At 42.7% G+C, this 26,585-nt stretch overlaps 1 protein-coding gene and 1 long non-coding RNA gene across 2 annotated transcripts in view; both read right to left on the bottom strand.

Annotated features, from left to right (window-relative positions):
* Positions 1–26,585, bottom strand: part of LOC142046593 (uncharacterized) — a 782,351-nt gene that overhangs the window by 486,607 nt on the left and 269,159 nt on the right. The gene's annotated exons all lie outside the window — the stretch shown is intronic.
* PGBD5 (piggyBac transposable element derived 5) overlaps positions 1–26,585 on the bottom strand; it is an 87,593-nt gene that overhangs the window by 19,833 nt on the left and 41,175 nt on the right. Inside the window, exons 2-3 of the mRNA XM_032806401.2 lie at positions 18,974–19,401; positions 12,244–12,378 (exon numbers count right to left, since the gene is read on the bottom strand). Coding sequence (XP_032662292.2) covers positions 12,244–12,378; positions 18,974–19,401 — 563 coding nt within the window. The remainder of the gene's footprint in view (positions 1–12,243; positions 12,379–18,973; positions 19,402–26,585) is intronic.

The following is a 26,585-nucleotide window of genomic DNA, read 5'->3' as shown; positions in this document are numbered from 1 at the left end:
ATCATTCATTTTTAAATTGGAATGGTGCTTCTAAATCCCCTCGTCAGTTTTGGAAAACTTCATCCAGAGTCTGCAATCATTCAGAAGATGATTCATTCAGACAATCATTCCCTGCACACATCTCCCCCCATCTTTAGGGGCGCCAATCACCATAAAGGAAACTGCACTACAAATCTAATCAGAGAACAAAATGAGTAGAATTAGAATGTTTGCAGTGGTGCTCAGTAATTTTTTGGTAACCCAAAGATAATTTTTTGGGGGAGGAAATTCAATTGAACCTGTTTCTATTTATTTTTAGATGCTACAGCTTCCAGCACTAGGTTCTAGGCATATTGGCACAATATTCTCTGACTGTTCATCAATCATGAAACAGATCCTGGGGAATATGTACTGTGTGACGTCTCCAAGAAATCAGGTGGTTTGTATTTTTCAAATAACTTATGCATTAATGGACAAGTTCAATGTAGTACAATATATACACTAATGACCGGATCTAATTAGACAGTAAATCATAGAAATGTAGGGCTGGAAGGGACCTCAAGGTAATCTAGTCCAGCCCTCTGCACTGAAGCAGGACCAAGTAAATCTAAACCATCATTGACAGGTATTTGACTACTGTGTTCTTAAAAATCTCCAGTGGTGGGGATTCCACACCCTCCTTGGAAGCCTATTCCAGAATTTAACTATCCTTCTAGCCAGGAAGTTTTTTTCCTAATATCTAACCTAAATCTCCCTTGCTGCAGACTAAGTCCATTACCTCCTGTCCTACCTTCAGTGGACATGGAAAACAATTGATCACAGTCGTCTTTGTAACAGTCCTTAACACATCTGAAGACTGTTATCGAGTCCCTACTTGGTGGTCTTTTCTCAAGATTAAACATGCCCGGAGTTTTTAACCTTTCCTCCACAGGTTAGGTTTTCTAAACCTTTTATCATTTGTTGTTACTCTCCTCTCGACTGTGTCCAATTTTTCCACACTTTTCTTAGTATGTGGCACCTAAAACTGGACACAGTACTCCAGCAGAGGCCTCTCCAGTGCTGAATAGAGTAGAAATCACCTCCTGTGTCTTACATACAATACGCCTGTTAATACACCCCAGACTTATATTGGCTTTTTTAGGGGGGGGGAAGGGGGGGAGAGTCATATCACATTGTTGGCTCATTAAATTTGTGATCCACTATACCCCCTCCTCTTTTTAAGCAGTACTACTGCCTAGCCAGTTATTCTCCATTTTAGATGTGTGCATTTGATTTTTTCTTCTAAAGTGTAGTACTTTGCACTTATCTTTACTGAATTTCATCTTGTTGATTTCAGACTAATTCTTCAATTTGTCAAGGTGACTTTGAATTCTGATCCTGTTCTCCAAAGTGTTTGCAGCCTCTCCAGGCCTGGTATCCTCTGCAAATTTTACAAGCACATGCTCCACTCCATTGTCCAAGTCATCAATGAAAATATTGAATAGTACTGGACTCAGGAAAGACCCCCTGTAAGACCCCACTAGATATGTCCTCCTAGTCTGACAGTGAACTAGTGATCACTACTCTTTGAGGATAGTCTTTATAGTAATTCAATCTAGACCACCTTTCCCTAGTTGCCTATGAGAACTCCCTACCTGCTATACCAGTAACCTTGTCAAAAGAAGGAAATTAGGTTGGGCTGGTGTGAGTTGTTTTTTGGCAAATCTATGCTGTCCACTATTCCTTACCCTCTAGGTGCTTACATATTGATCGTTTAACAAATGGTTCCAGTATCTTTCCAGGTATTGAACTTAGGCTGATTGATCTATATTTCCCTCTATCTGCTTTCTTCCCCTTTTTAAAAACAGGTACAATATTTGCCTGTCCCCACTCTCCTGGGACCTCACCTATCCTTCATGAGTTCTCAAACAATTGTTAGGAGTTCTGAGATTGCTTCAACTAGTTCTTTAAGTACCCTAGGATGAATTTCATCAAGCCTTGCCAACTTAACTTATCTAAATAATCTTCAACCTGTTATTTCCCTATTCTGGCTTCTGTTCCTGCCCCCTTGTTGTTAATATTGTGTCAAGGATGTAGTCACCATTACCCTTTTTAGTAAAGACTAAAACAAAATGGGCTTTGAACACCTTAGCATTCTTGATGTTATTTGTCATCACTTTCCTTTGTCTTTCTTGTGCTCCTAAAGTATTTATAAAACTCTTCATATGTAAAAGGAAGTCTAAATATATTATACTATTCAATATCCTGCTCAACTGGGTTTTTTTTTTATACAAGACTAGTCTCCAGGTGAGGGTTGAAGCAGATTAGTAGGAAATATTGTGCTGCCTCTGACAATGCTCTATTTGTTTTGCAGATACAGTAGAACTTCAAAGATACAAACACCAGAGTTATGGACTTCCGTGAGCCCCTGCTCTGAGCCGTTCGCCCTGAGGAGCATCCATAGCATCCTGAATGGAGGTTGTTCATAACTCTGAACAACCTCCATTCCCGAGGTGTCCATAACTCTAAGGTTCTACAGTGAACAGGGGCCTTCAGTCCTGAAAGCTGTCACACCAGCACTTCCACCACTGCTAACTTATATGGACCATTTAATTCAAAAAAGAATATCAGCCAGAAATTAGGCCCCAGCAGACTCAACTCATCAGTGGAAAGCACAGGAAAGACAGAGACTTCAAAGGTAGTGGTGGTGAAACCAGGTGTGGCTAAATTCAATGGGCTATTCATTTGTATCCGAGGTTGGAGGAAGAGAGAATTTGCATTGTAAAAATTATCAATGGAGCGTGCAGGGGCGAGGAACCCACAGCCAGCAACAAAAAGGATCTTTAACTGGGGATATATTTCAGAAGACTATAACAAGAGAAGGAGTGAACCCCTAAGTTACCCTTCACCTGAGGAGACAAGGAAAACTGGTGCCTTGGACTCTGTGGGGATCCTGGCTAAGAGGTAATCAGCTATTGCTAGAAAGGGAAGATTGAGAAGGAGGCTCTACAAAGTCTGTAGCTTGTTAAGTTATGTCTCAGCCCTTAGAAAGTATATTTTTACTATTGTTTGTAACCATTCCCATCTTTATCCCTTCTATTTGGTATCACTTAACCTATGTCCTTTTGTTAATATACTTGTTTTATTTTAAACCAAGTCAGTGCTGTGTTTGAAGCAAGTGGTGTGTATACCCTAGTTAAGTTAATCAGCTGTAATGTACTGACTCTTTAAAAGAGCAGCAAACTTAATATCATCTGTGAATGTACAGTGGCAGGGGTTGTGCATTGCAAAGATACATCTCTGAACAGTTCAGAGGCTGGAGTTCACTGGTTGTTACCTGCTAGATGAGGTTTGGGTCAGGAAAGCCTTGAGGAGTTTTCTGGGGAGGAAGACTAGTGTGGCAGGGAGCTGACACACAGTCTAATCACCAGCAAAGCTCACTCTTGCTGAGGCAGAAAGGTAACACAGTGGCTCACAGCTCTGGGTACCCTAGCAGAATGTTACAGCCGTCCATTCCCATGGGAAATTGACACACAAAGATAAAGTAATCTATTTCCAGCAGCAAGCCTAGCCTAAAGCATAGGTACTATTACAGAGACAGCGGAAGTGAGATTTCTCAAGTCTCTGGAAAATTCATTTTACTGTGACATTTTTCAGTAGCAAGGGATCAGTTCCCATTGCAATTCACTGTTGCAGTTTTTCATAGCACAGTCTGCTGCAGAGGCTATAGTCCACCAGCCATTTCCATCTTGAGGAGCACCCACCAGCTGTTAAGTGTCTATTTCTGAGGCCATTGTGCCCTCAACTGCTGGAAGGGAGAAGGAGCTCTCTTTTGTCTTCCTCCTCCCACCAGAGTCTCCTGACATATGTTTGGGAAGTGGGTAGGCTCCGCTATTTATAGCCTCTTCCCTCATGGGAGATACTAGAGCTCTTCTTAATAAGCAGGAGCAGAGTAAACCTGGCATGACTTTTCTCAGTGACACTGCTGCCCATGTGGTTGAGAACAGTGTCAGTAAAACTAAGAACCACATTACTTTTACTTTGCTGCTGCTGCTTCGGTGGCACTTTGGTGGTGGTGGGGGGGGGGTTTGCTCCTGCTCTTCTGCGGCACCAAAGGACCCCCTGCTGATGAAATGCTGCCAAAGACCTGGAGCTGACGGCCCCGGCTGCTGGGTGATTAAAAAAATAAAAAAAAAAAAATAAAAAAATTCAAAAGATGCCTAATGCGCAGGGCCCTCTTAGGTGCAGGGCCCAATTCCGTGGAATCAGGGGAATTGGCTTAAAGCCGGCCCTGTTTGGGAAGCTATGGAAAAACATTGCTGGAGCATTCTCTGATTGAAAATGCACACAAATAAAACTGCCCAACTTCATGGACTCTTTCTGAACTAAGACTGAGCTTGAGAATATATTCAATGAGACTACTTGCTTTTGTGCATTCTGCCAGTTATTTAAAAACAAGACGCTAACAAGGCATTGCTAAAAAAACTAAAACCTCCAAGCAGAATTTAATTTTTATGATGGAAAACTAACTTTTTTTAGCTACATGATTAACAAATGGACAGATAGTTAACTCTCCTGGAACTGGGACCTTGAAATATAAATTCACCCCATGTTTTTTTCTTCCCTCTCAAAATAGATCTGGTAAATCACTTATAGCTTAATGAGAGAGAAGCTTGTTCTTTGTGATATTTTTATGTGATAGTGAAGTGATACAGATTCTTCAGTACATCTTCCCTGTTTCCCGTAATACTGATTTTTTTTTAAAAGGGCACTGGAAATAGTTCCTGGTTTTTCATATTATGAAGAGTTTGAGCCAATTTTATAGACCAGAACTGGCATCAGGACTGGACAGCAGCATTTAACACAACCTCTTACACTGTAAAAAAAATCCCACCTACAACTAATGTGAGATGCTATAAGAATTAAAGAAATATCAGGACTGGGGAGGCAACAGGCTCCAGTGGGTGAGGCACTGGATGGGGGAAGGGGTGTGTGGCAGTAGACCTGGGTTCTAGTTGCAACTCTCCTATTGACCTGCTGCATGATTTTAAGCAAGTCACTTCACCTCTGTCCTGGTTTTTTGTCTTGTATACTTAGTTCTTGCCCGAAGAGCTTAAATCTCTGTTTCTTATCCTAACACACTGGAGCACTCCAATACAAATAATAGTAATAGGTTAGTAATGTAGAAAGAAACACATGTGGGTTGGAGGACTCTGGACTAGAGGTAAACAATTCTTTTTCTTTCTCTCTGAATCTTTGACGTTTTCTCAGACTCATTTCTCCTACGTTAAAGCTGTTAAAAAGAGGGACTCAAATGCAGAACCAACACAAGGGCCTAAATGACTTAATATAGCTGGAACCAGTGAAATTTCAGATGGCCATTAATGAAAATGAAACAGTTGTGCTAGTGAATGTTCTGCCAGTGAGTGAAATGAAATGGGAAACCAATGAAGTCTGAAAAAAACAGATGGCTCATGGCAAACTTAGGGAAAGGATTTAATCCCCTAGAACTTGAGTGCATAGGCACTCAGAATAGACTATTAATCAGCGTGTTGTGGAATAGCATAGCCCTTGGATCCCAGAGCAATATGCTGATCTGGTACAAAAAAACACCCCCTTCCCCTGCCACCTCCAAAGAAACCCAACCACATTCTGGAAATGCTGGCTTCAGTTGATGAGAGGTTATTGGAAAACATATTAACGTTTGAGAGGCATTTCACAGAGTCAGGTGCCTGAATTCCCATTCTCTTGCCACCGTCACCAGGAGCTTGTCTACATTTGAAATGCTACAAGCTCACAGCTTCAGATGTCCACCTTGAAGCATTAGAGTGGCCTGCTACCTATGCTGGGGGGAGGGGTTCTCTCTTTGGTTACATAATCTACCTCCCTGAGCGGCGGCAGCTAGGTTGATGGAAGAATTCCTCCATGGATTTTTTCACACTCCCGAGTGATGTAGCTGAGTCAACAACTTTTTCCATGTAGACCAGGCTTCAAATTCTCAAGCAAGTACATTTTGCTGACAAAACAATGCAGACTTCAAAGGCTACTGGGGAAAGGAAGACAGAAATGAGCTGCCACCCCCACAGCTTTAGGGTCTTGGAATAGCCATTAGCACTATAGGCCACTAAGGCTCCCCAGCACTTGTGCTGATGATTTTACCTTGTGGAAAATCATTCATGCAAAGGATACACAGGATCTCACTAGAAACTGGGGAGCAAAAATATCCAGCCAGGACAAACCTACATTATGACAGATCTGTAAAGTTCCCTAGAAGCTAAATATAAGTGACTCTTTTAATATACAAAGCTCCAATGGAAAACGTAAAGCTATTGTGAACACCACATGGCAAATACTCCATGTCTGTACAGAACTGAAACACCCCAGCGTACAATTCTCGGATGAAATACATCAAACCTGAAAAGAGCAAGGGAAAAAGTTATGAAGAGGAGACAAGAGTGTGGCTTTTCATGGGCTGCCCACTAGCTCCCAGTATACCCCTCCCCGCCGTGAGAGTGCACAGCAGGACTCTACAGGTGCATACGGAAGCCTGGCTCAGCAATTGCTTCTAAAAGAGACACTGCAAATGTCAAAAGGGCTGTTTCCCAAGTCTATCCCTGCCCCCTTCATACACAATTCACGGTCCCCTGAACACAGGCTGGTTGTATGGAAAGGTTTCACTGGAGAGGGGAAGGAGTATGGTGCCTGGGGGAACAGCATGATCCACTGAATAAAACACAAGCATGGGACTAAGGAGACCTGAGTTCTGGCCCTCAACCTGCCTCTGACTCACTGTATGATCTTAAGTGAGCCATTTAAAACTTCAGTACCTCAGTTTCCCCATCTGTAAAATGGGGATAATAAAAACATTTGTCTTCATTGGAAAAGCACTTAGAGATCTCCAGGAAAAAGTACTATATGAGAGCTAAAAGTTACTTATTAATAACTTTTCCCCCTCCCTTCCTTAGGTTGTTACTGGCCAAGTTCAGCTGGCATTTGTACTTGGTCATCCCCTTTGAGACATCTAACAAAAGGAAGTATCCTAGCACAACAAAAAGTTTCAACAGCTCTGTTTTGAATCCTTTGGTAGCAGGGCTGTAACTAGCAGCACAGCAGCGACCCAGGGCACAGAGCCATCGGGGGTGCAAAAATGGGGTAGCACAGAGGATCAGAGGCCCAGTGGTGTCAGCCCCCACCCTTGCAAGATCAGAGCTAGTGGTGTCCAGCCAGAGCCCAGGGTGCTCAGGGCCCCCCTCCCTGCTGGATCGTGGAGCAGGTTCCCCAGCACTAAGACCGTGGTGGAGTGGCAGGTGCTGAGTGCCAGCTTGGCTCCTACTGAGCATGCTCATTGCTCAGTAACATTTGGTGAAACTGATGCCCTTGCTGGGAATTAAAAAAAGTTAAAGGAGGAGGGAATGGGCAAGGTCTGACCGGGGGCAGAAACCGACTGGGTGGGGGGTGTCAAACAGGAGGAGACAGGGACAGGAAAGGGGCTGAGGAGCAAAATTTGGGGTAGGAGTTGGGGTTCAGCCCAGGGTTAAGGTACTACCAGATTGTTACCCCCTCTGCCACTGTTACCCTGATGGGATGAGCCACCTGCCCTATTTGCAAAAATGAGGGTGGGGGGACAGAATGGTTTCCATGCTTAGCCAGAAGCGTTTGGAGAAGAAAAATTAAGTCGGTCTGGGTTGCTTGTGATTTACAGCTAGTGGAAGCCACAGTAGAAACAAAGTAGTAAACATTGCACAAGTAAAACATGCCTTTTTAGTCAGTAGGGATAAAACACCTCCTGCTCCCTGCTTTAGGAATGATTTCCTGTTACTGTGATCTACCCTTACTTGTTTCTTCCCCAGCCTGAGCTAATCCTTATTACAGAGCAGAATAAGGAGCCTCCCTCTGATCTATCATTATAATGCTCCAGTATCTGGCCAGCAAGGTGTACTCACACATCAGGGAACTGGCACCTTCATGGCACAATGGCCCTGGATGCTAAACGACTGTGTGAAAAGTAATGTGGCAACTAAAAGCATCATAGAGTAGCATTTATTGTCTACATACTGTAGTGATATGCAAAAATAAATGCATTATAACTTCTCTAATATTCTAACTCCTTATCCAAAAAAATCCCATATTTGCGCCATTCGCCCAGGGTGCTAAAATGCCCAGTTACAGCTCTGTTTGGTAGTTCCAACAGTCTGCAGTGAGCAGATGGAGGTGTAGTTAGCACTATTAATAGGTCACTTAATCACTTGCATTTACACAGATCTGTTAAGTAAAGCATCCCAGAATGTTGGCGAGGGAGAAATCAAGAGTGAAATCAAAAGGCACATCTAGGGTTTTGATTTAAACAGTGTCAGCAAATGCTCTCAAAAAGAAGAAAACCCTTCCATTGCAGGACTGTAGCCAGAAAACTGCACTTAAAGTACTGAAGGCTTGGCTTGAAAAGCATCTCAACAGCAATAAATACATAGGGAAATATATTGGAAAGACAGCCTGCTTGCTCAGCTTGTAGGACAGACAGCAGGCCCAAGTTCAAACCCAACCTCAGTGTTACTTCTGTAAATTTGGCATTCCCTAGGGAAGGCAAATCCAATCTGCAATGCCTGTAATAGCTGCTAATAATTCACACTTCAAGTGCTTTCCACCTGCGCTCTCCATGCACTTTACAAACATTCATTTATCTGCAGCAACTGTGAGGGAAAAGTCAACAATGTAAGAAACTAACTAGCGTGTGCACGCACCAATCTGAACTACTTATCTCGGTGTCATCAGCCGTGTACTGCTGATAGATTCTCCTTCAGTTTTAGCTTTTGGTGCAGAAGTACCTGCACTGTAGGGCTTCAGTTATCATGAAGGAAGTTGCCCTGGAATGCAGTACGAGGCAGCCAGGATATCCTAAATGGCCCCAAATACTCCAGACTGTAATCCTGGTTTTACAGATGGAGAAACCAAGGCAGAGAGTTTAAGTGAGATGCCTAAAGTGACACAGCTTGGCCAAGCATATACGCAGAGCTCCTGCCTCTCTCACTCAAACGGAAAGACCCAACTTTCCTTTGCAGCTAGCTATGAAATGAGTTAATTTGGTAAAGAACAGAACTGTTCTGCTGCACTTAACTAAGTAGGCTAAATGTATTGATACTAACGATGGGAGAATGTTAAAAGGATAATCAGATTGGAGGCTGTGCAGTCGTTGCAATTCTATATGGCCATTGCATGTTTAAAGCAGAGAGGAGCTCTTTTTTCAGTACAGCAACTCTAATGGAAGAAAATACGAGAGCACTAAACATTGCTTTTAGCACTCGATATATAATATTCATAACACACATGGAATGGAAAACGGGGACAGGGAAGTGGAAAGAAAATGAGAGAGAAATTTTAAATCTCCAGAAAGCTTTCATTTGAGTTCTGAGCAACTGCACATGTAGATTTATCTTATCCAAACTGGGTTTGTCTATGCTTAGCTCATATTCTTACTTGTTTTAGTTGAACGGCTGAGCTACACCAGGAAGACATTAGGAACCAAGAGGTGGTGCTTTGTTTAGGAAGTTCTGAGGCAGATGCGATACAAAATGTAAATTCATCCCAAAGCAAGGACCTGCACTGCCAGCTCTGGAATCAAGTTATTCATAGCACAGGAGAGAGAGCTGGGCCAATACTGTAACATATAAATGAATGTGCTTTGAGTGTGTTTTAGCATCTTTTTATGTTCCATGAAGTTTCTAATGAATTAGTTTGCTGGCAGGAATATTACCCTGACAGCAAACTATCAACGCATATTGCAGAATATTCATAGGGAATGAATGTTGAACCTGTAAACATGAATATTTGTTTACACCAACATTTGATTCAGAGTTCTGCTCATCCAATCAGGGAGCAGATCAAAACCACATGATCATTCTGAACAGCTCAAATTTCAAATACTGAATGCTAGCAAGAAACCCATCAGTGAACTACACACCAAGAATTGTGCACAGAAATGATTCAATGAATAACTTCAAAAAACAAATGTGAGCAAGCTGACCTATTGACCAAGTAGCTCGGTCCTATTCTGCCTACAATGGCCCAATTGGTTGAATTACATTAAAATTTCCTATATACAAAATGTATAGTGCCAAATTCTGCCCACAAGCAAGTGACCATTGTTCCCACTGAGATCACTGTACATGTATGTGTCAGGGTGGAATTTGGCCCCTTGGTGTTACAGGATTTTGTGCTGCATTTGCCTGCATATGAGAGCTTCTTTGAGAAAACACAGCTTGGTCACCCATTAATTATCTATCAACAGGCTTTTGTTTATGTTGGCAGACTTGCAGGATGGGCATGGTGGGAGGGAGACATGGAACTTTCCTCTTATCTGGATCTATGATCTCTTTACATGAAACTCAGCTAAACCCATTTTTTGATACATTAAGAAAATTACTGTTTTACTCCTTCACAGAACAGCAGACAGTCACCAAATAAGTGTTTGGCTTCTGCAAGGCCTTTGTGAATGTGTTGGAGAGCTAAGTGACAGTGCTGAACATGGTCTGTGAGGGAAAAGTCAACAATGTAAGAAAGTCTGTAGTTGCTACTGTAATTGGAAAAATCCTGTTTTCTGTTTTGGAATGAATGTTCATGTTTCTCAATATTCATTCTCACCCCTTCCTAAGGGCCATTTTAATATGATGATGATGGAGTCACATAATGGAAAGGACCTAAAGGCCATTAAGAATATTCTAGGTTGTTATTTGGATGCAAGTCAGGCATGAGTGTCAACTTCATAATTGCGAGAGAGCATCTGGGTCTGATCCTGTGAGGTGCTGAGCGTCCTCTGCTTCCACTGACTCGTCCATTTAAAGAGTGCATTAATAGAGAAGATTGGAGGATAAAATCTAATTACAGCTCAGTGTATCTGAAATCCTGGCATGTCTGCTGTCTTATCAGCTTTTTTGGATAGATCTGTGAACTTTATTCTTCTGCCTCTGTCCCTATTATCCTTCAACAATAACCTGAAAGGAGAGTTCTCCTTGGAGACTAAGGACACTACCACTGTACTGCATGTTGCCTTCCAAAAGCCAGTGAGTGGAAACTTCCAAGGTTGCTACTTAACAAATAGCCCTGGGCACGGGAGCATCATGGGAGTTGCAGTTCTGTGTGTGGAGAGCCATTCCTTCTCTCTCCTCTATGAGGCCCCTCAGAGCCTAGGAACACAGGCATGAGACAACCCCCACATCCACACACACACTTCCCCTGCTTGAGTCCTCCCCCACTCACAGCTTCTCTGCCACCCAGTCTCTCCCCAGCCCTGCCTTCAAAGCATGGCCACCTTTCAGCCATGACAACCAGAGAGGTGGGGGTGGGTGGTTGGATGGAACAAGAAGCCCTTGCCCGGGGCTGCTGTGACAGAGAAAGCTGCTGCTGGCAAAGCTGACAGGTGGAAGTATATGATTCTAGTTTTCTCCCAATTGCTTTGCCAATGTATTGCGCCTCTGAAAATGCAGACCTTTATTTCCAGCTAAGTTGTCTTACAGAATAAAATTCTTTCTTGGAGAGCTATCCAAATAGTCTACACCATTGGTGACGTGGCCCAGGTTTTCAAAAGGATTCAGCACTCACAGTTGGGCTATTCCCCCTTCCCCCTCATCATCTAGGCACCAAAATAAGTGGCTCTTCCAAAAAATCTAGCTCTAAATGTTTTATAAACAGACCCAACCAGAAGCCTTGAAGTTTACACTCAAGCTCTTATGTTTTCTTCAGGTAATGTCAGATTTTCTGTCTTGGAGGGCTAGGAGGGGGAACCTGATATACTGGCCACAGAATGCAGGCCATGATGATGCTACACTTGGACTAATTCTATTGCATATATAGATACAACTTAAGCTGTGTGATATATGCAGTGTTAGGTTTGGAGGAAAAAATGATCCAATTAAAGAACAGGAGAGATTCCTCAGATATCTTTGGGATGGAGATAGTCCCTATTGCTGCAGTTTGGCTTTTATTTTTTTTAAATGCATTTAAGGCTGGCAGCCAGCTGGATAGTTCCAGAAATGGAACCCTCCTATTTAGCCACAGAACAGATATAGCATGGGTAGTGGCAGTACAAGCTTCCTTTGATGGTACTAGGAATGTGCCTCTAATCCACTCTGGAGCTACCATCAACAGGGTGGAGACAGGCCTGGTTCAGCCTCCAGAGCCCATTTAATCCTCAGCCTCTGCCGAGACTACCAGTAAAGCTGATAATTTTGATGAGTCTTGAGCACATCCCTATCTGCTAGAAATTGCACGGAGACCAACCAACGCAGAACCTACCTGACAGATGAAACCAGTAGATGAGCACTGCCGAACCCATAGGCTGAATTTCCGCTTTTTCCTTTTGCGTAGCTCCCGCTCTGTGCATGTGGCAATGAAAACTGGGTCCTCATCGATCAGCGGTTCATGTAGCACCTATGATCAAAATAAGTACATTACTTTGTTTAGGAGTAACAGTACTACAAAGTCTCCCAAGGCAATGTTATCTCTGTCATGATTGCACTTGCCATCCTGTAAAAGAAAGAAATGCTACTTTTGCTCAGTTCTCTCATCTAGAAGCACTATGGCCCATCACCACAAGCCAATATGCTCTCTTGAGCACTGAGGACTAAGTGAAAGAAGGGAGGTCCTTCGGAATCTGTCCCTTAGTCTCTCCACCCTAATTTTAAATGTCCTTCTCATCACAATGTTATATGCCTCTCTAAGTGATTTATAATGTGAAATTATCCCATGAGAACTTCAAATACATGTTTATTCATCAGATGTTATTTTATTTTGCAGAGCGTTTTTCGTGCCAATTATATCCTATGGTATTTTGCAGGTTTACATGACAGTTATTGAGCAAAAAATAAACAGCAGAGGGGGAGAGAAATTAAAGAGGTACTCAAGGGAGATAAAGATGCTTTCTTAGGCCACTCGAGAAAAAATGGAGATGAAGGAATTTTGTTCCCAATCCCAGTAGCTGCAGAGGAGAAGGCTCTTGCACCAGCAGCAGTGAGATTCTGTGAAAGGACAGGCAGGAAGCGGGGGCTAGATGAGCAGGGACAGGAATATAAAGAGGTAAGTTCTATGATGCAGACTGGAGCAAGTCTATGGAGTGTTTCAAAATGGGCCAATTTTGCACCAGCAACATAGTATGAATAGGGAGCCAGTAGAACAATTTGAGAATGTGGATAATATAGTTTGTGCTTCTTTAAGTGTGCGTGAACAACAGCAGCTGCATTCTGCGTGCGCTGGGATGTGGGAAGGCTATAAAAAGAAGGTACAATAGTCACGCTGAGTGGAAACGAAGACATGAAGTGGGACACTATACACATTTTCAAAGATTTGCACTGGTTGCAAATGGCTTCTATTAAATAAGATCATAAAAGTTTCCATACTGGAACAAGATAACTGATCCATTTAGTATACGGTTCTGTCTGACAGTGGCTAGTCCTGGAGGCTTCAGAGTAAGGTGGAACAGGCCTGACAATCCACAGGCAACCTTAATTCCAGCACTTCCTACCTCAGATGTTTGACTTAGCAATCTTAATATTCTTTTAAACATAATTTTGTGTGTGGAATTCTTTAAAAAAGGTGGAGTTCCTTTAGTGCTCCAGGAGTTACTTACAGAAGAGTGTTCCTATCACTCCTATTGCCTTGTGGGCCGCCACTGTGGCCTAGGTTTTTCCAGTGTGGATATGCACAGTTGCACAGTGTGAGGACATAAAATACAAAGAGCCATCCCGTGAGCAGTAACTATAGAAATGCAGGACTAGGAAGTCCCTTTTATGAAGCACTCCCTGGAACACATCTTGGTCCTCTCTGGTAACTGTGGAGGATCCGGAACTCTATAACCATTACACATCTCCCTTTCCTGATGATAAAAAAATAAATAAAACAAATTATCAACCTGTGTGGGTCTTATATATATTTTGATTTGTGTGTGCGCACATAAAATAAACTTCAATTTAACAAGTGTATTAATCCGTATGCATCTAATTATTAAAAAAAAAAAAAAAAAAAAAAATCAGGGCACTTTCTTGCAATGCCACTGCTGCATTAAACATGGTTGGTGCGGAGATGTGGCACACCCCTGTGTAAAGCCACCTCACAGGTAGCCACTTGTCTCTCAAAATTGAAGTTGTTAAGACATCATTCCTTCAATTCAGAAGAGGCACACATGTTCTCAGGCCCGTGGCTGCTGCACGACTTCATTTAGACACACTCCAGGTTTTAATGGCTCATAAAACATTCACGGCACCATCTGAAAGCACTCTTGCAAAATGTACAGATTACCTACAGAAATAGAGATGCAGACGTGAGGAGGCATGCAAATTCTCCTGACTGTTGGGGAAGCTGCAGTTGCCAGCCCACCTAGTGCCAGTTATCCCAGCACCACTGAACTTTCTTCCTCTAGGATCAAGTCAAACAACTTATAGTTTAAGTACACACAGCAGTTTGCACGTTTGTAGCAACTCTTCATTTGAGGATCTCAAAGCACACTGCAAATATTAAGTCTCTCAACACTCCCTTGAGCTGGATATTTATACATATTTTGCAAATGGGGAAACAGATACAGAGAGATTGTGACTTGCCCAACATCATCTCACTTAAACATCTGTACAAATCTGTATTCAATCATAAGCCTTCCTAAAAAAGGAAAAAACAACAAAAAGGAGGGTTGATCAGTTATTTATTTCCCTTTTTCTAGTCTCAAACTGGCTATTGTTCAGTATTGTGAAGTGTGCGTGTGTGAGGGGGGTGTACAATGTACACACACATCCTCTAGTAGCCTGAAGCTGCCCTGCATAAACAGTAAACCACGTGCCACTGTGATGGGGCAAATAAGGCCAGATGGCTACGCAAAGTAACTGAGAAGCAAGTATGTTAGCCCCAGGCAACAATCCCTTGTACCGACTGTAACCAATGGCAAGTTGATCCAGGTTGAATCAAGGCACAACCTGGAGTCAATTAAGATCTCTTCTAGGGCAAGATGATCAGCTTGTTTAATTAGAACACCCACAGCCATTCAGGCAGGCAAATCAGGGCACCGGGCTTTAGAAAAGGAGCTCAACTCAGTCAGGCAGGGAGGAGCCAGAAGGAAGGAGCCGTGTGTGAGGAGCTGAGAGCAAGAGGGAAAGGAACTGAGATGTAGAAGAGTGTACTGCGAGGACTTGAGGAGGACAAGCCGATTATGCAGACGCCCAGGAGAAGGTCCTGTGGTTGAGGATAAAGAAAGGTGTTGGGAGAAAGGACCATGGGGAATAGCGCAGGGATTTGAGCTTGTCCTGCAATGTTACAGGAGGCACCTATAGACAGCCTGCAACCACGGGCCCTGAGGGCTGGAACCCGGAGTAAGAGGTGTGGGCCTGGTCAACCCAAACCTCCAAACTCCTGATCAGACACAGGATGGAGCTGAACTCAAGACTGTGGGTTCCACAAGAAGGGAAGATCACTGAGGTGAACAAATCCGCCAGTAAGCGCAGGACCCACCAAGCTGGAGGAGGAACTTTGTCACACCACTAAAAAAAGAAGTGTACCCAAGTGGCAACAGATGAAGCATTGACCCCAGTAGCTGAGGCTCAAAACCCTCTTCCCGCTGGTTTTTCCAGGTAAAGGCAGTGATTTCTTTACATGCGTTTGTTGGGGCGGGATGGGATACCAAAGGAAATTCTTCTGTCCTCCTAAACAATGTGAGCCAGATTCTCAGCTGCTTTAAAATCTGTGTAATTGAAACTAATGGAGCGACAACAGGATCTGGCTCTCTGTCAATTGGTTCTGTACTTTAAATAACTTCCCAACCTGGAGCAGAGGGTATTATTTCCTCTATGCACATTTCTGTTTGCCTTAACATATGCTAAATATATCATAGTACAGGGGTAATTAACTAGTTTTTGTCATGGTCCAAATTTCTTGTCAAAGTCCAGACTCTAGAGAGAAGAATACAAAAACCAAGAACGATAATAAGTAAACAAGATTTCACTGTATGCTCAAAATCACCTGAGGGTCTAGATTTGGCCCATGGTCCACCTCTTGACTACCCTTGCCACAGTACCATGCTCTTTTTACCTCATTCTTCAACTTTGGATATTAGCTTTCCCAGCCCCTTGTACAAAAGGAGTTCACAAAATCCTCAAGTGTGATGTCTTCTGTAGCATATGCACCTCAAAAGAGAGCATGCAAAAGTTTAGCATGCATTTAAAAATATACGATGTGGATTTTGGGATAGGAGACAGGAATTTGTGCCTCTGAAAAATGGTAAGCTGTCCCAATAACACATGTAATATGATGCCCCTGGCTAGGTTATCATCAGCAGGAACTGAAGGCAGGACCTCAAGCATGTTGGCAATTGGCCCTGCTTTGAGCAGGGGGTTGGACTAGATGACCTCCTGAGGTCCCTTCCAACCCTGATATTCTATGATTCATGAGCCTTTGCTGCCCAAGCTAAAGAACCCAGGCTTCATAACTCCAAGGCTGTACCAGACTCACAAGCCTCCTGTGGACTAACTACAAGAAGGTGACAAGCACCACACCTTAGCACTGATTACATAAACCATCCAATCAAGATAACGGAAAGGAATTTAAAGGAAAGAACATACATCTGTTGGGGAGGCGGGGGTTGGGGAAAAGGACCGAAAGGAGATGGGCCTATGCCAAAACTCCTGATTTGAAGACCACAAGGTTTGGGAACACTAGAAATCCAGATATGGATAAGGCGGCTGCAGCTTGGATACCATTTTTTTGAAATTATTAAAGCCAGCCAATGAAAACATACTGGTGGGCACACAATAACCTTGGTTGCCTCAGGAAATATTAACTCAAATCATCCAGAAACAAGTGACAGACTAGAAACCCCCCCATGCACAAAACAGCCACCCTCCAAAGTTCTCCAAAAATCCCTGGATCAGAGAAAAATGGGGGTGGTGGTGGTGTTCCACAACACAATTGCCATAGCTATAAACAGGACACATCCAACCGCTCATCAGAATGAGCTCTTTTTTGCCATTTCCCCTTGTATCTGTTCAACATGATTAGTATTTGTATTTTCACTTGGCCCTTACATTCTGGATCTGATACTTAATCTTATACCATCTGCACCCTGGGCAATTCTCAGAGGTTTTTTTCCCCCTCTCTTGCTTCAAGCTGGTGGATCCTCAGTCCCTCAGTATGTTGGTAAACAATCTGTTGGCTCCACAGAGAGCTAGAGCACTGGAGCCGCTGCAGGATCAGGTCTGGATTGTATTCCAGTAGATACTTATTCTCTGATTGTCTTACTTATGTTAAGAACAGCTTAAAAACCCTTTCTCATCTCTAATTATTTTTTGGTGTTGTTGTTCAGCTTGAGACGGCTGAAAAGTGTGGCTTTATAAAATCACACACCATTGAAAAGGGAGCCCAGGGGTGGGGAAGATGGAGCTATAGAAGAGCTGTCAACCTTTAAAAAAAAAAAAAAAAAAAAAGAAAGAGAAGAGTCTCCGTACAAAACAAACACAAATATACAGACTGCGTGTGGAGATTCAGACACTTAGTCATCGCAAACGTGGTACAGGTGCTTCTATTGATTAAGTTTTCAGACCTTGTATGGGGGACGGTATATGTAGGAGTCACATTACTCGCTAATGGGATTTGTGCTTTTCAAATGTCCCACAGGAATCCAATATTCCTAGCATTTACAAACATGGTTATCAAGCTTCTAAGCCCTTGATTTTTGCACCCACTGAAGTCAATGGGTGGAATGCCCTGTTCTCGAAATGTTTTCTGTGTTTGATTTGCTGTTTTGCCTTGACACCAGAGACAGCCCCTTGCTGGTGTAGCCTAACATGAAGGGTTCTGTCTCATGGCTCCTACCTCAAACCAATTAATGTTTGGACCGTGAACTGCTGTACTGTCCTGAATTCTACAGCCACCATGGTTGGCTGGTCTCCCTCTCTTCCCCTACGAAATAGGCAAATTTCCATTATTTGCTACTCAGCTCTATTCATTTTTAGCCACACTTCAGTGACAAAATATTTTAAGATAAGACTTGCCATGCTGGGTCAGGTCATACATCCGCCTAGTCTGGTATCTTGTGTCTGATCATAGCCAATACCCAAAGCTTCAGAGGAGGTCAAACACTCTTATAACTCATCTCTTTTTGCAATACTATAGCACAAGAAACAGACAAGAAAAAGAAAGAAAGAAAGAATGTCCTTTTGCTGCTCTCCACAATAAGTCAGCTTTGCACCCTGAAAGCGTGAGCTTGATTAAAAGGTATTTCAGGTAGAACATTTTGAATTACATTTGTTTTATTATTTTCCTAAACTCTTGAATGTGGGAAATAGAATTGTCCACAGAGCTGTTTGCCATATTTAACATTTTGTGCCATGGATGGAAGAGTAAATGATATAGGTTGTGAGAATTTTAAGTTACATTTCCTTGATCTTGGTTTATTTGGTTACTTATCAGCTTGTGTGGCAATAATCAGATAATTAATGGTAACAATAATAGCACAGGTTTCCATGTTTGGTTTCTCAATGTCTTATATGAAATTTGCTCAGCTTACAAGCCTGAAGTTCCCCCCCCAACTGCAACCTGAACCTGGAATCTAAAAATCCAGCTGGGTTCTATATGCCTCCTACATCAGCACCAATAATAAAAAAAAAAGAGTCCACAATTAGAACTTGACTGACATATTTGTCAGCATGCAGGCAATAAGATCCATCGCTGCAGGGCCAACAGCCCTGAAAACATGTTTTGATCAGTCAGGCAAAGAAACATGGCTTACGAGACAGAGCCAAACCAAAGTTGGCTCTGTCTATTGTTTTGAGAGTTGCAAGTATCTCAGATTCTTGCTCAAGAGAGCAGATGCTCAGAGCTAGAAGATGCCACTTATATTCAGTCATAGTCACACTGCATTGTGTCTTCATTCTGTAATGTCTAACTCTCTCTACAGGCACCTCCTCTGCAGTTTCAGTACTAATGGTCATTGGTAAATAACCTAGGGTATGTAGCAAGCTAAGATTTCAACTGTCAATAAGTTAACTCTTACCTGGGTTTGGGAAGGCCTAAAAGTAGAGTCAAAGCCATGCTGCAGAGAGTCCAGAAAAGGCTGAATTTTGTAGAGGCCGTGTGTCATCTGGCTGGAACGGAAGGCCACAATGTGGAAGTACTTCAGGATTTTCTCAAACCGCGGCTGTGTCATGATCAGCGCAATGCTCTTGTTGCTGTAGAAGCCACTGCTCCAAATGCTGAGGACAGACTCGCAGTGGTGAATGCTTGTTGAGATCATGTAGCCTAGGAAGGCTTTCATTTCTGTTAGCGTGACATCCATCCAGGCATCGTCTTTGCCAAATCTCTCCTGGTACTTCTTGGCATACATGTTGGTTTGTACTACCATGTTCTTTAGTATATTGTCAGGGACAAAGAGCTGAAAAAAGTCCATGGCACTGGCAGCTGTGGGCATTTTATGGGTTGGACCTAGAACAAACATTGGGAAAAAACAAGCTCATTTCTGGGTTAACTATTCATCATAGTGGTTAGTTAGATTGATAACTAGCAACTATTAGATCATCCAATCCCTTGCTTCAGCCAGTGCAGGAGAGTTTCCTGCAGTACATTGTCTAGTCTTTACACAAAGTCCCAAGTGATGGGGGATGTGGGCCACTTCCCTTTTTAGGCTATCCCACTGAATAAACAATCTGTGTCAAACGTTTTCCTAATATTCAACCTTAGTTTCATATAATTATTTCTGGTTACACCCCATATATCACTCTAAATAATTCCTGTCCCTCTTCAGGATTTATGCCCTTCAGCTAGTTATAGACTGTCAATTCCCTCCTAGGTCAACACAGCTACAGTGCTTGGGGATGTGAAAAATCCACACCACTGAGCAATGTCGATCTATCCCCCACTGTAAATGCAGCTAGATCGATGGAAGAACGCGTCCATTGACCTAGCTACCATCCGTCACTGAAAGCTGTGTCTACACTACAGGGTTATGCTGGCACAGTTGTAGTATACATATGACCTTAGTCTCTAAGCCAAGCTATACATATTTAGCATTCTTAATCTGTCCCCATATATCGGTTCTTCCAGCCCCCAATTGTTGTCATTGCTCCTCTGAATTCTCTCCAGTTTGTCCATCTTCTAAAGAAGATGGTACGGCAAATGCAATATTCTAGGATCAGGCACAGGACAGCCGTAGTGAGAGAGGTTCTTGCCTCCACGAAAGGTGACATAATTCCCCATGCAGTCAAAACCTGAATGGCTTTTTTTTCTCCTATACTGCATTTCAAGCTCCTGTCAAATTTGCTGTCCACTATCAGCCCTCTTTTTCAGTGTTACCTCTTGGATGCTATTACCAAAACCTTCCTGGTTACTACATATACAGTGGGGCAACATTACATAAATCACCACAGTATCTAGCCATGATATCTATGAATCTGATTTGGTACTCTCTGAAATCTATGGAATTTTGACATTGATTTCAATCAGAGCAGGATCAGGCCTTTGCAGAACAAACTAAAACACCATATGGACAAGTTTTTCTATCTTGCATTATATATGATTCTTGTTGAGATGTTCTTTATTCAGCACATCACCCACACAACAAAGGATAAGCCTTGCACTTCCCCCCTCTAGTTAGTTTGTTTTTTGACTGAACTGCAGAGAAAATAGAATAAACTAAAGGCTTGAAAACTTTCCAACAGGAAAAAAAAATACAAGGTACACTGAAAGCATGCTGATTACTGTTATGAGCCTTAGGTTCTTAACTCAGTACCATGTCTCCTACACCTGAAGCAGGTAGGGCTGGCTTTAGACTGATTCCCCTGAATCGGGCCCTGCGCCCTAAAGAAGAGTGCCTAACTTAGGCGTCTTTTTAATTTTTACTCACCCGGCAGCACTCCAGGTATTCAGTGGCATTTCAGCAGCGGGTCCTTCAGTGCTATGGAAGACCCGGAGCTCCGCCGGGTGAGTCATCCCTGCTGGGGCCCCATCAAAACTATTAGGAAGTACGGGGCCCAATTTGAAAGCCAGCCCTGTATGCATGTGTACAGTCTCTTATCCATCTAACGACTTTTGAGCAGACATTAGCATTTGAAATTCTGGTTAATAACAGGAAAGTGTTTTCCTTGCAGCATGTAACTACTTGGGTCCTGATTCAGCTTGAATGTCAAAGGCTCGAAGAAGAGAAGTGTGAAATCCTGTGGCTTTGGATCATAAAAAGATTCACTAAAACCTCTTTTGGTTTTGGATTGCGTGGTTTGTACTCCCTGGATTTCTCCTTGAGGGCTTCCTCTTAACTTGGCAATAACTAAGAGATCAAGAGCTAACTTGGCATCCAATTGTGTTTACTTTACATACCTTGTTTCAGCTGCAATCTCTGTTAAGGTCAAACTATTTAGTTATTGCCTAGTAAACAAGAAGAACCTTTAGGATATTCTAACTCCATCAAAAGTGACACAAAGAATGTTAAGGTTGCAAAATTAAGCTATCAAGAGTCAAGAAATGCCAGGGGAAAAAAAGTGAACTTATTTTATGAGAAAAGCTAATAATATAGGTAGAATTTTATATTCTAGTAGGTGATTATATTGTATGCAAAATAGTGCAGACCTATAAGCAGCTGAACTGTTATACCCTTTACCAAAACAGGAAAAAACAGCACACTGTGCAGAGACCAAGTGGAAACGTTCATCATAAATAGTGCATGTTTTTCAGATGTAACTGAGAACAAGAAGTTATTATGGATACATTTACGTAACCCATACTATAACCATCACTGCTGTTCTCTTTATCACAATAAAGCCTGTTACAGAGGAGTTCTGTATATCAAAGTTCTGTATAGCTGCCCGCCCAAACCAGAGTGAAACGATTTTTATGAGGCAAATTGGACTACAAAGAATCACACAGGACAAGTCACAGAGCACAGTGCCATAGGGTGACTGAATGCACCCCTGTATTCGCACCGTACATACCATTCTAATAATCTTTGTACAAAATATGCCATGTGGTATCATTTGAAATCTAACAACTTGTTGGTCAATAATATCATGGTGAAACATATGTAAAGTTATGAACATAAACTGAAATGATGACTGAAATGTGTTTACCACACAAGTCTGGGGGAGGGGTTAACCTGTTTATCAGAGACAGAGACAAAGGACAAGCTAATGCGTCTACCCAGGTGTCATCAAAGCTGATTGGCTATCACTGGTCAAATGGCCATTCTTTGGTAGCCAACAGGGGCAGGCACAGATCAATCTGCATTTTAGTAAACAACATGGAATCTCTTTCACCACAAAATTCCCCGTCTCCATCCTCACAACTAGCAGGAATTTTACACCTTGAGATAACTCTCAGGAAGATGCATTTCAAAGGGCGACAGGACTCAAAGTGAGGCCCAAAAACATCCCAAAGACTCTGTCACTCACTCTTTCTCCTAAGATGACAAAGAAACCAGCCCTTTAGGCTGTGGGGGCAGATCCTGATATGAGAAGGGATTTTACCTTAAACCAGGTCTAATTTAAGTTTAGTACCTAAAAGCATTTTATTTTTATTTCTCTTAATCATTTGACTTCAATACCTCACACTTGTACTCTTTGTAATTAAACTAGTTTTATTATTTAATCAAAATTAATCCAGCATTGTGTTTAAACTGCACTGTTTGGTAACCCCAATTAAAGTAGCAAACTGTCGTATATTGACCCCCTACAGGGGCCATGGACCTACAACACCTGAACTGTCCATGAAAGGGCTGGACAGTGCAGAACACGTGTTTTGGAGGAGAAATTGGGACTGGGAGTGTGTCGGGGTCACCCTGCAGGTAGTAACTAAGGCTGCAGGAAGCCAGAGTGTATCTGGTGCTTATGACAGGCTGCTGGGGTCAGAGTTACTGGATTAGGGCTGTGGCTATATATAGAAACTCAGGGTTTGACCTGCATGCTGGTGGGCTGATTGTGAGCAACCCAAGTTGAGAGCTACAGCAGCAAAGCATTGTGAGGCACCCAAGGTTGCAGTGCAGGTCATTGTTACCGAAATATCGGGTCTGGCTAGCTGAGAGCCAATAACAGCCTGACAGGGATAAGGAAAAATGCTTTATTCTGCAGAAGAAAGGAGAGCCCTGTACTTTAATACAAAAGACTGTTTCACAAATTTCATAAATGTTTTATACACATTCAGACAAAGAGCCTTGCGTGTTAACACTTGATTGGTAGGTACAAAATCTCGTGCTTCCTTTATCTGGTTAGTACTGACTGGTTTGGAGCAAGATTTCCCTGCTTTGAGGCAGAAAGAAAAAGACAGTTCAAAAGTTCAGGCTACTGTGTCCGTGAGCAGTACTGTGTACTGCTCTACCCCCACTGGCCGCCTGTAAACTATTAGGGGGGCCAACAGCCAGCTTTCACATCATGACAACACCTCACTAGTTTGGATTGCACCCCAGAATGTGATACTCAGGAATTACCTGCAGGCTGATGTTCAGGACAGCTGCAAACGAAGAGCAGCTCTGAGCAGCTGAGAGAGAGAAAAGGGATCGATGACATGTTATGAAAACATTTACATTTTCTTTTGGATATCACTTGATTAAGCTTCACTGTTGCCCACTAGATATGGCTCTTTGATAACATGACTTATCTAAGAACTCTTGCCTAGTTATACTCCTGGGAGAATTCTGTGACACTGGCCACGTCTATACGACGCGCCGTATCAGCGCGTTACAATCGATTGCTCGGGGATCGATATATCGCGTCTAGATGAGACGCGATATATCGATCCCTGAGCGCGCTTACATCGATTCCGGAACTCCACCAAAACCAACGGAGTTCCGGAATAGACATGGAGAGCCGCGCACATCGATCCCGCGCGGTGAAGAAGGGTGAGTAAATCGATTTTAGATAATCGATTTCAGCTACGCTATTCTAGTAGCTGAAATTGCGTATCTAAAATCGATTTTCGCGCTTCGTGTAGACCTGGCCACTATCAAGCACAGAAATAATATGGCCTGCAGCATAAGTGATTCTGATGGGGAGGTAAAGGTAAGTTGCATTTATGTCTTTTGGCCACTAGAAGGCACCTGAAGAGAGGGCAGCAGGCTCAGGGGCCCAAGCAGCCAGCCTCAGAGAGGGAGGGCAGAGCCTGCTTTCCTCACTATGCCCTGCCAGCAGGACCAGGTGAGGAGGCACGAGATATGGGGGGACAGACAGAGCGGGGCACACGGTGTTGCTGAGGTGTCACACAGTCTAAAGTTCAGAAAGGATAGTGGGAGAGACTGGGGTAGAGGTACAGGAGCTAGTGGGGTGACAGCATTGAGCCAGGGGCTGAATGGGAGTGGGAGTGAAGGACCACATGAGGACAAGAGAGAGTGGGGGAGGGAGGTGGTTTCAAGGACATATGGGGACATGCAGAGCCATCCTTAGGCATACGCAGCACACCCGGCTGCATAGGCACCCAAAAATTTGGAGATCCCCCGGGTCTTAGTGTCCGCCCTTCACCTCGTCCTATCCCTGTTCTGATCCTTCCTGCAGCTCGGTGAGTCTTCCTCCAGAGGGGATCTAGTAACTTAAAAGTGAAAAAGTCTTCCAGCCCGCCAGACCTATCAGCACAACACTGAAACTGTTAAAAAGCCATAGTAATGAAGCTATTTAATAGGTATTTGCCAACCCCCAGGTATATACTGTCAGTTTCTGAATTTACTGAAGAAAAAAAAAAAGTTGTGCATTACTGTAATATTTACTCAGAACAGGTTAGTCTACAGGACTTTAGCTTAAAATTTGCTTTAAAAATATTTCATTACTGTGTTGCTGAAGATTATAAAATCACATCTCTAAAAAAAAAATCCTTATATACATTTTTAGATGCACAATCTGAGTATTCATTTTTAGCCTTAAATGCTTGGATCTTCAGACATATAGTTTTTAAAATAAATCCTTCAAAAGACCACCCTGATCTAAAATACACGTTAATTACTATAGTACAAAAAACTTGCTTCCAAAGTCTTCCTGTCCTTTCTGTCCGCTCTTTCTCCCTTCACTCCCCTGTTGAAGAGCCCTTAAAGGGACAACAGCCCTTTCCTTCCAGATAGTTGGACAAACCAGTTTCCCTTTCTTAACTTCTGACTATTTGATGAACTAGTTTTAAGAGAACCCTCCTGTGAAATCAGTACCTTAGTAAGATATAAAATCCTCTGTTATGCCTAAAAAATATATTTCCAAAGATTTTAAAGTTGGTGAAATTTCATAAACATATATATTGTTATGGAGATCACACAAAGTAAATTAGTGTTCCCTTTTTCTAAAAGCGATGAATATTGTTATGCACACACTAAACCTCTGTGACTGATTAATTTAAGATGTCTTTGTTTCAATGAGTTAAATATGTAGTAATCTGGAATGATTAGTTTATGAAGGCTTAAGAGTACATTTAAAATACAAAATCAGCTTAGAAATACCAATTAAGAAAATGTAAGATAGAAGAGCTGCATCATGTATTCCATAATATTTAATGTTGTATTCAGCAGGACAGCTGACTTGCCCTTACTACAAAGTATCCGTAGATAGGGGCCATATTCACAGAGGTGAATGTGCTGGCGCCGCATATTCTGCGTCAGGGAGAGGGTACAGGGGTCTCTGCGGGGAACTGAGACTCTCCGCTGCTGTGAGGGGGGCCGGACAGCTCGGTATCCTTTACTGTCTCATCTCTCTCCTCCACGAGCTGTGAGAATGGGGCATGGGGCACCAGTTTAATAATACTGTGTAGGGCCCATAAATACTAAGGACGGCCCAAGGGACGTGTGCAGATGTGCCTGACTTAGGGCTAGTCTACACTGGGCGGAGGGAAATCAATCTAAGATATGCAACTTCAGCTATGCAAAGTATCTTAGTTCGACTTTCCGCTGTGAGGACGGCCAGGTAAGTCAACAGCCGTGGCTCCCCCGTTGACTCCACTTACTCCTCCTGCCAAGGTGGAGTACGGACGTCAATTTGGGGATTGATTTATCACGTCTAGATGAGATGCGATACTTTGATCCCTGATAGATCGAATACTACCCACCGATATGGCAGGTAGTGTAGACGTGGCCTTAATGGGAGAGGCTAGAGGTCAGCCTAGGTCTGCAGGGGGGAGGCTCCTTAACTCCCAAACAATCCCTCCCCCTGCAAAAAAGCCCCAACAACCCTCTTCCATTTTTCTCCCTCCCATATCCAACAACCTTTCAGGTTCACTCCCAGGCTCCATCCCTCTCCCTCAGCTCCTCCATTCCCCCAAGCCTTTGCTCTGCTTCTGAGGAATGTGGAAAATACAGTTCTTATAGTAGTGTAAATTTATTATTACTCAACATTCGGTATTAATATGCCTAGTAAGAAACATCAAAAAACATTTCTTGTATTTTATTTTATTTTTGCTGTATGTATTGTTACAGGCACACTTGCTACTAGGTATTTTGAAATAAAATTACCAAAATAATTGAAGCTGGCATGATTATATTGTGTTATTTTGACAAATAAAATATGCAGAATTATTTTAAAATATTGCATGCAGAATTTTTAGGTGTGGAATTCCCCCCTGAATTACTAGTTATTGCCTTTAGCACTAGGACCTAGGCACCCTGCAAGGGGTGATAAGGGGAGGAATTACAAAATTGCCTCCCTCAGGAGAAGCAGGCTGAG

Source organism: Chelonoidis abingdonii, chromosome 3, assembly GCF_003597395.2.
Source record: "Chelonoidis abingdonii isolate Lonesome George chromosome 3, CheloAbing_2.0, whole genome shotgun sequence".
Taxonomy (NCBI): domain Eukaryota; kingdom Metazoa; phylum Chordata; order Testudines; family Testudinidae; genus Chelonoidis; species Chelonoidis abingdonii.
The sequence above is the reverse complement of the archived record's forward strand: the minus strand, read 5'-3'. Positions and strand labels throughout refer to the sequence as shown.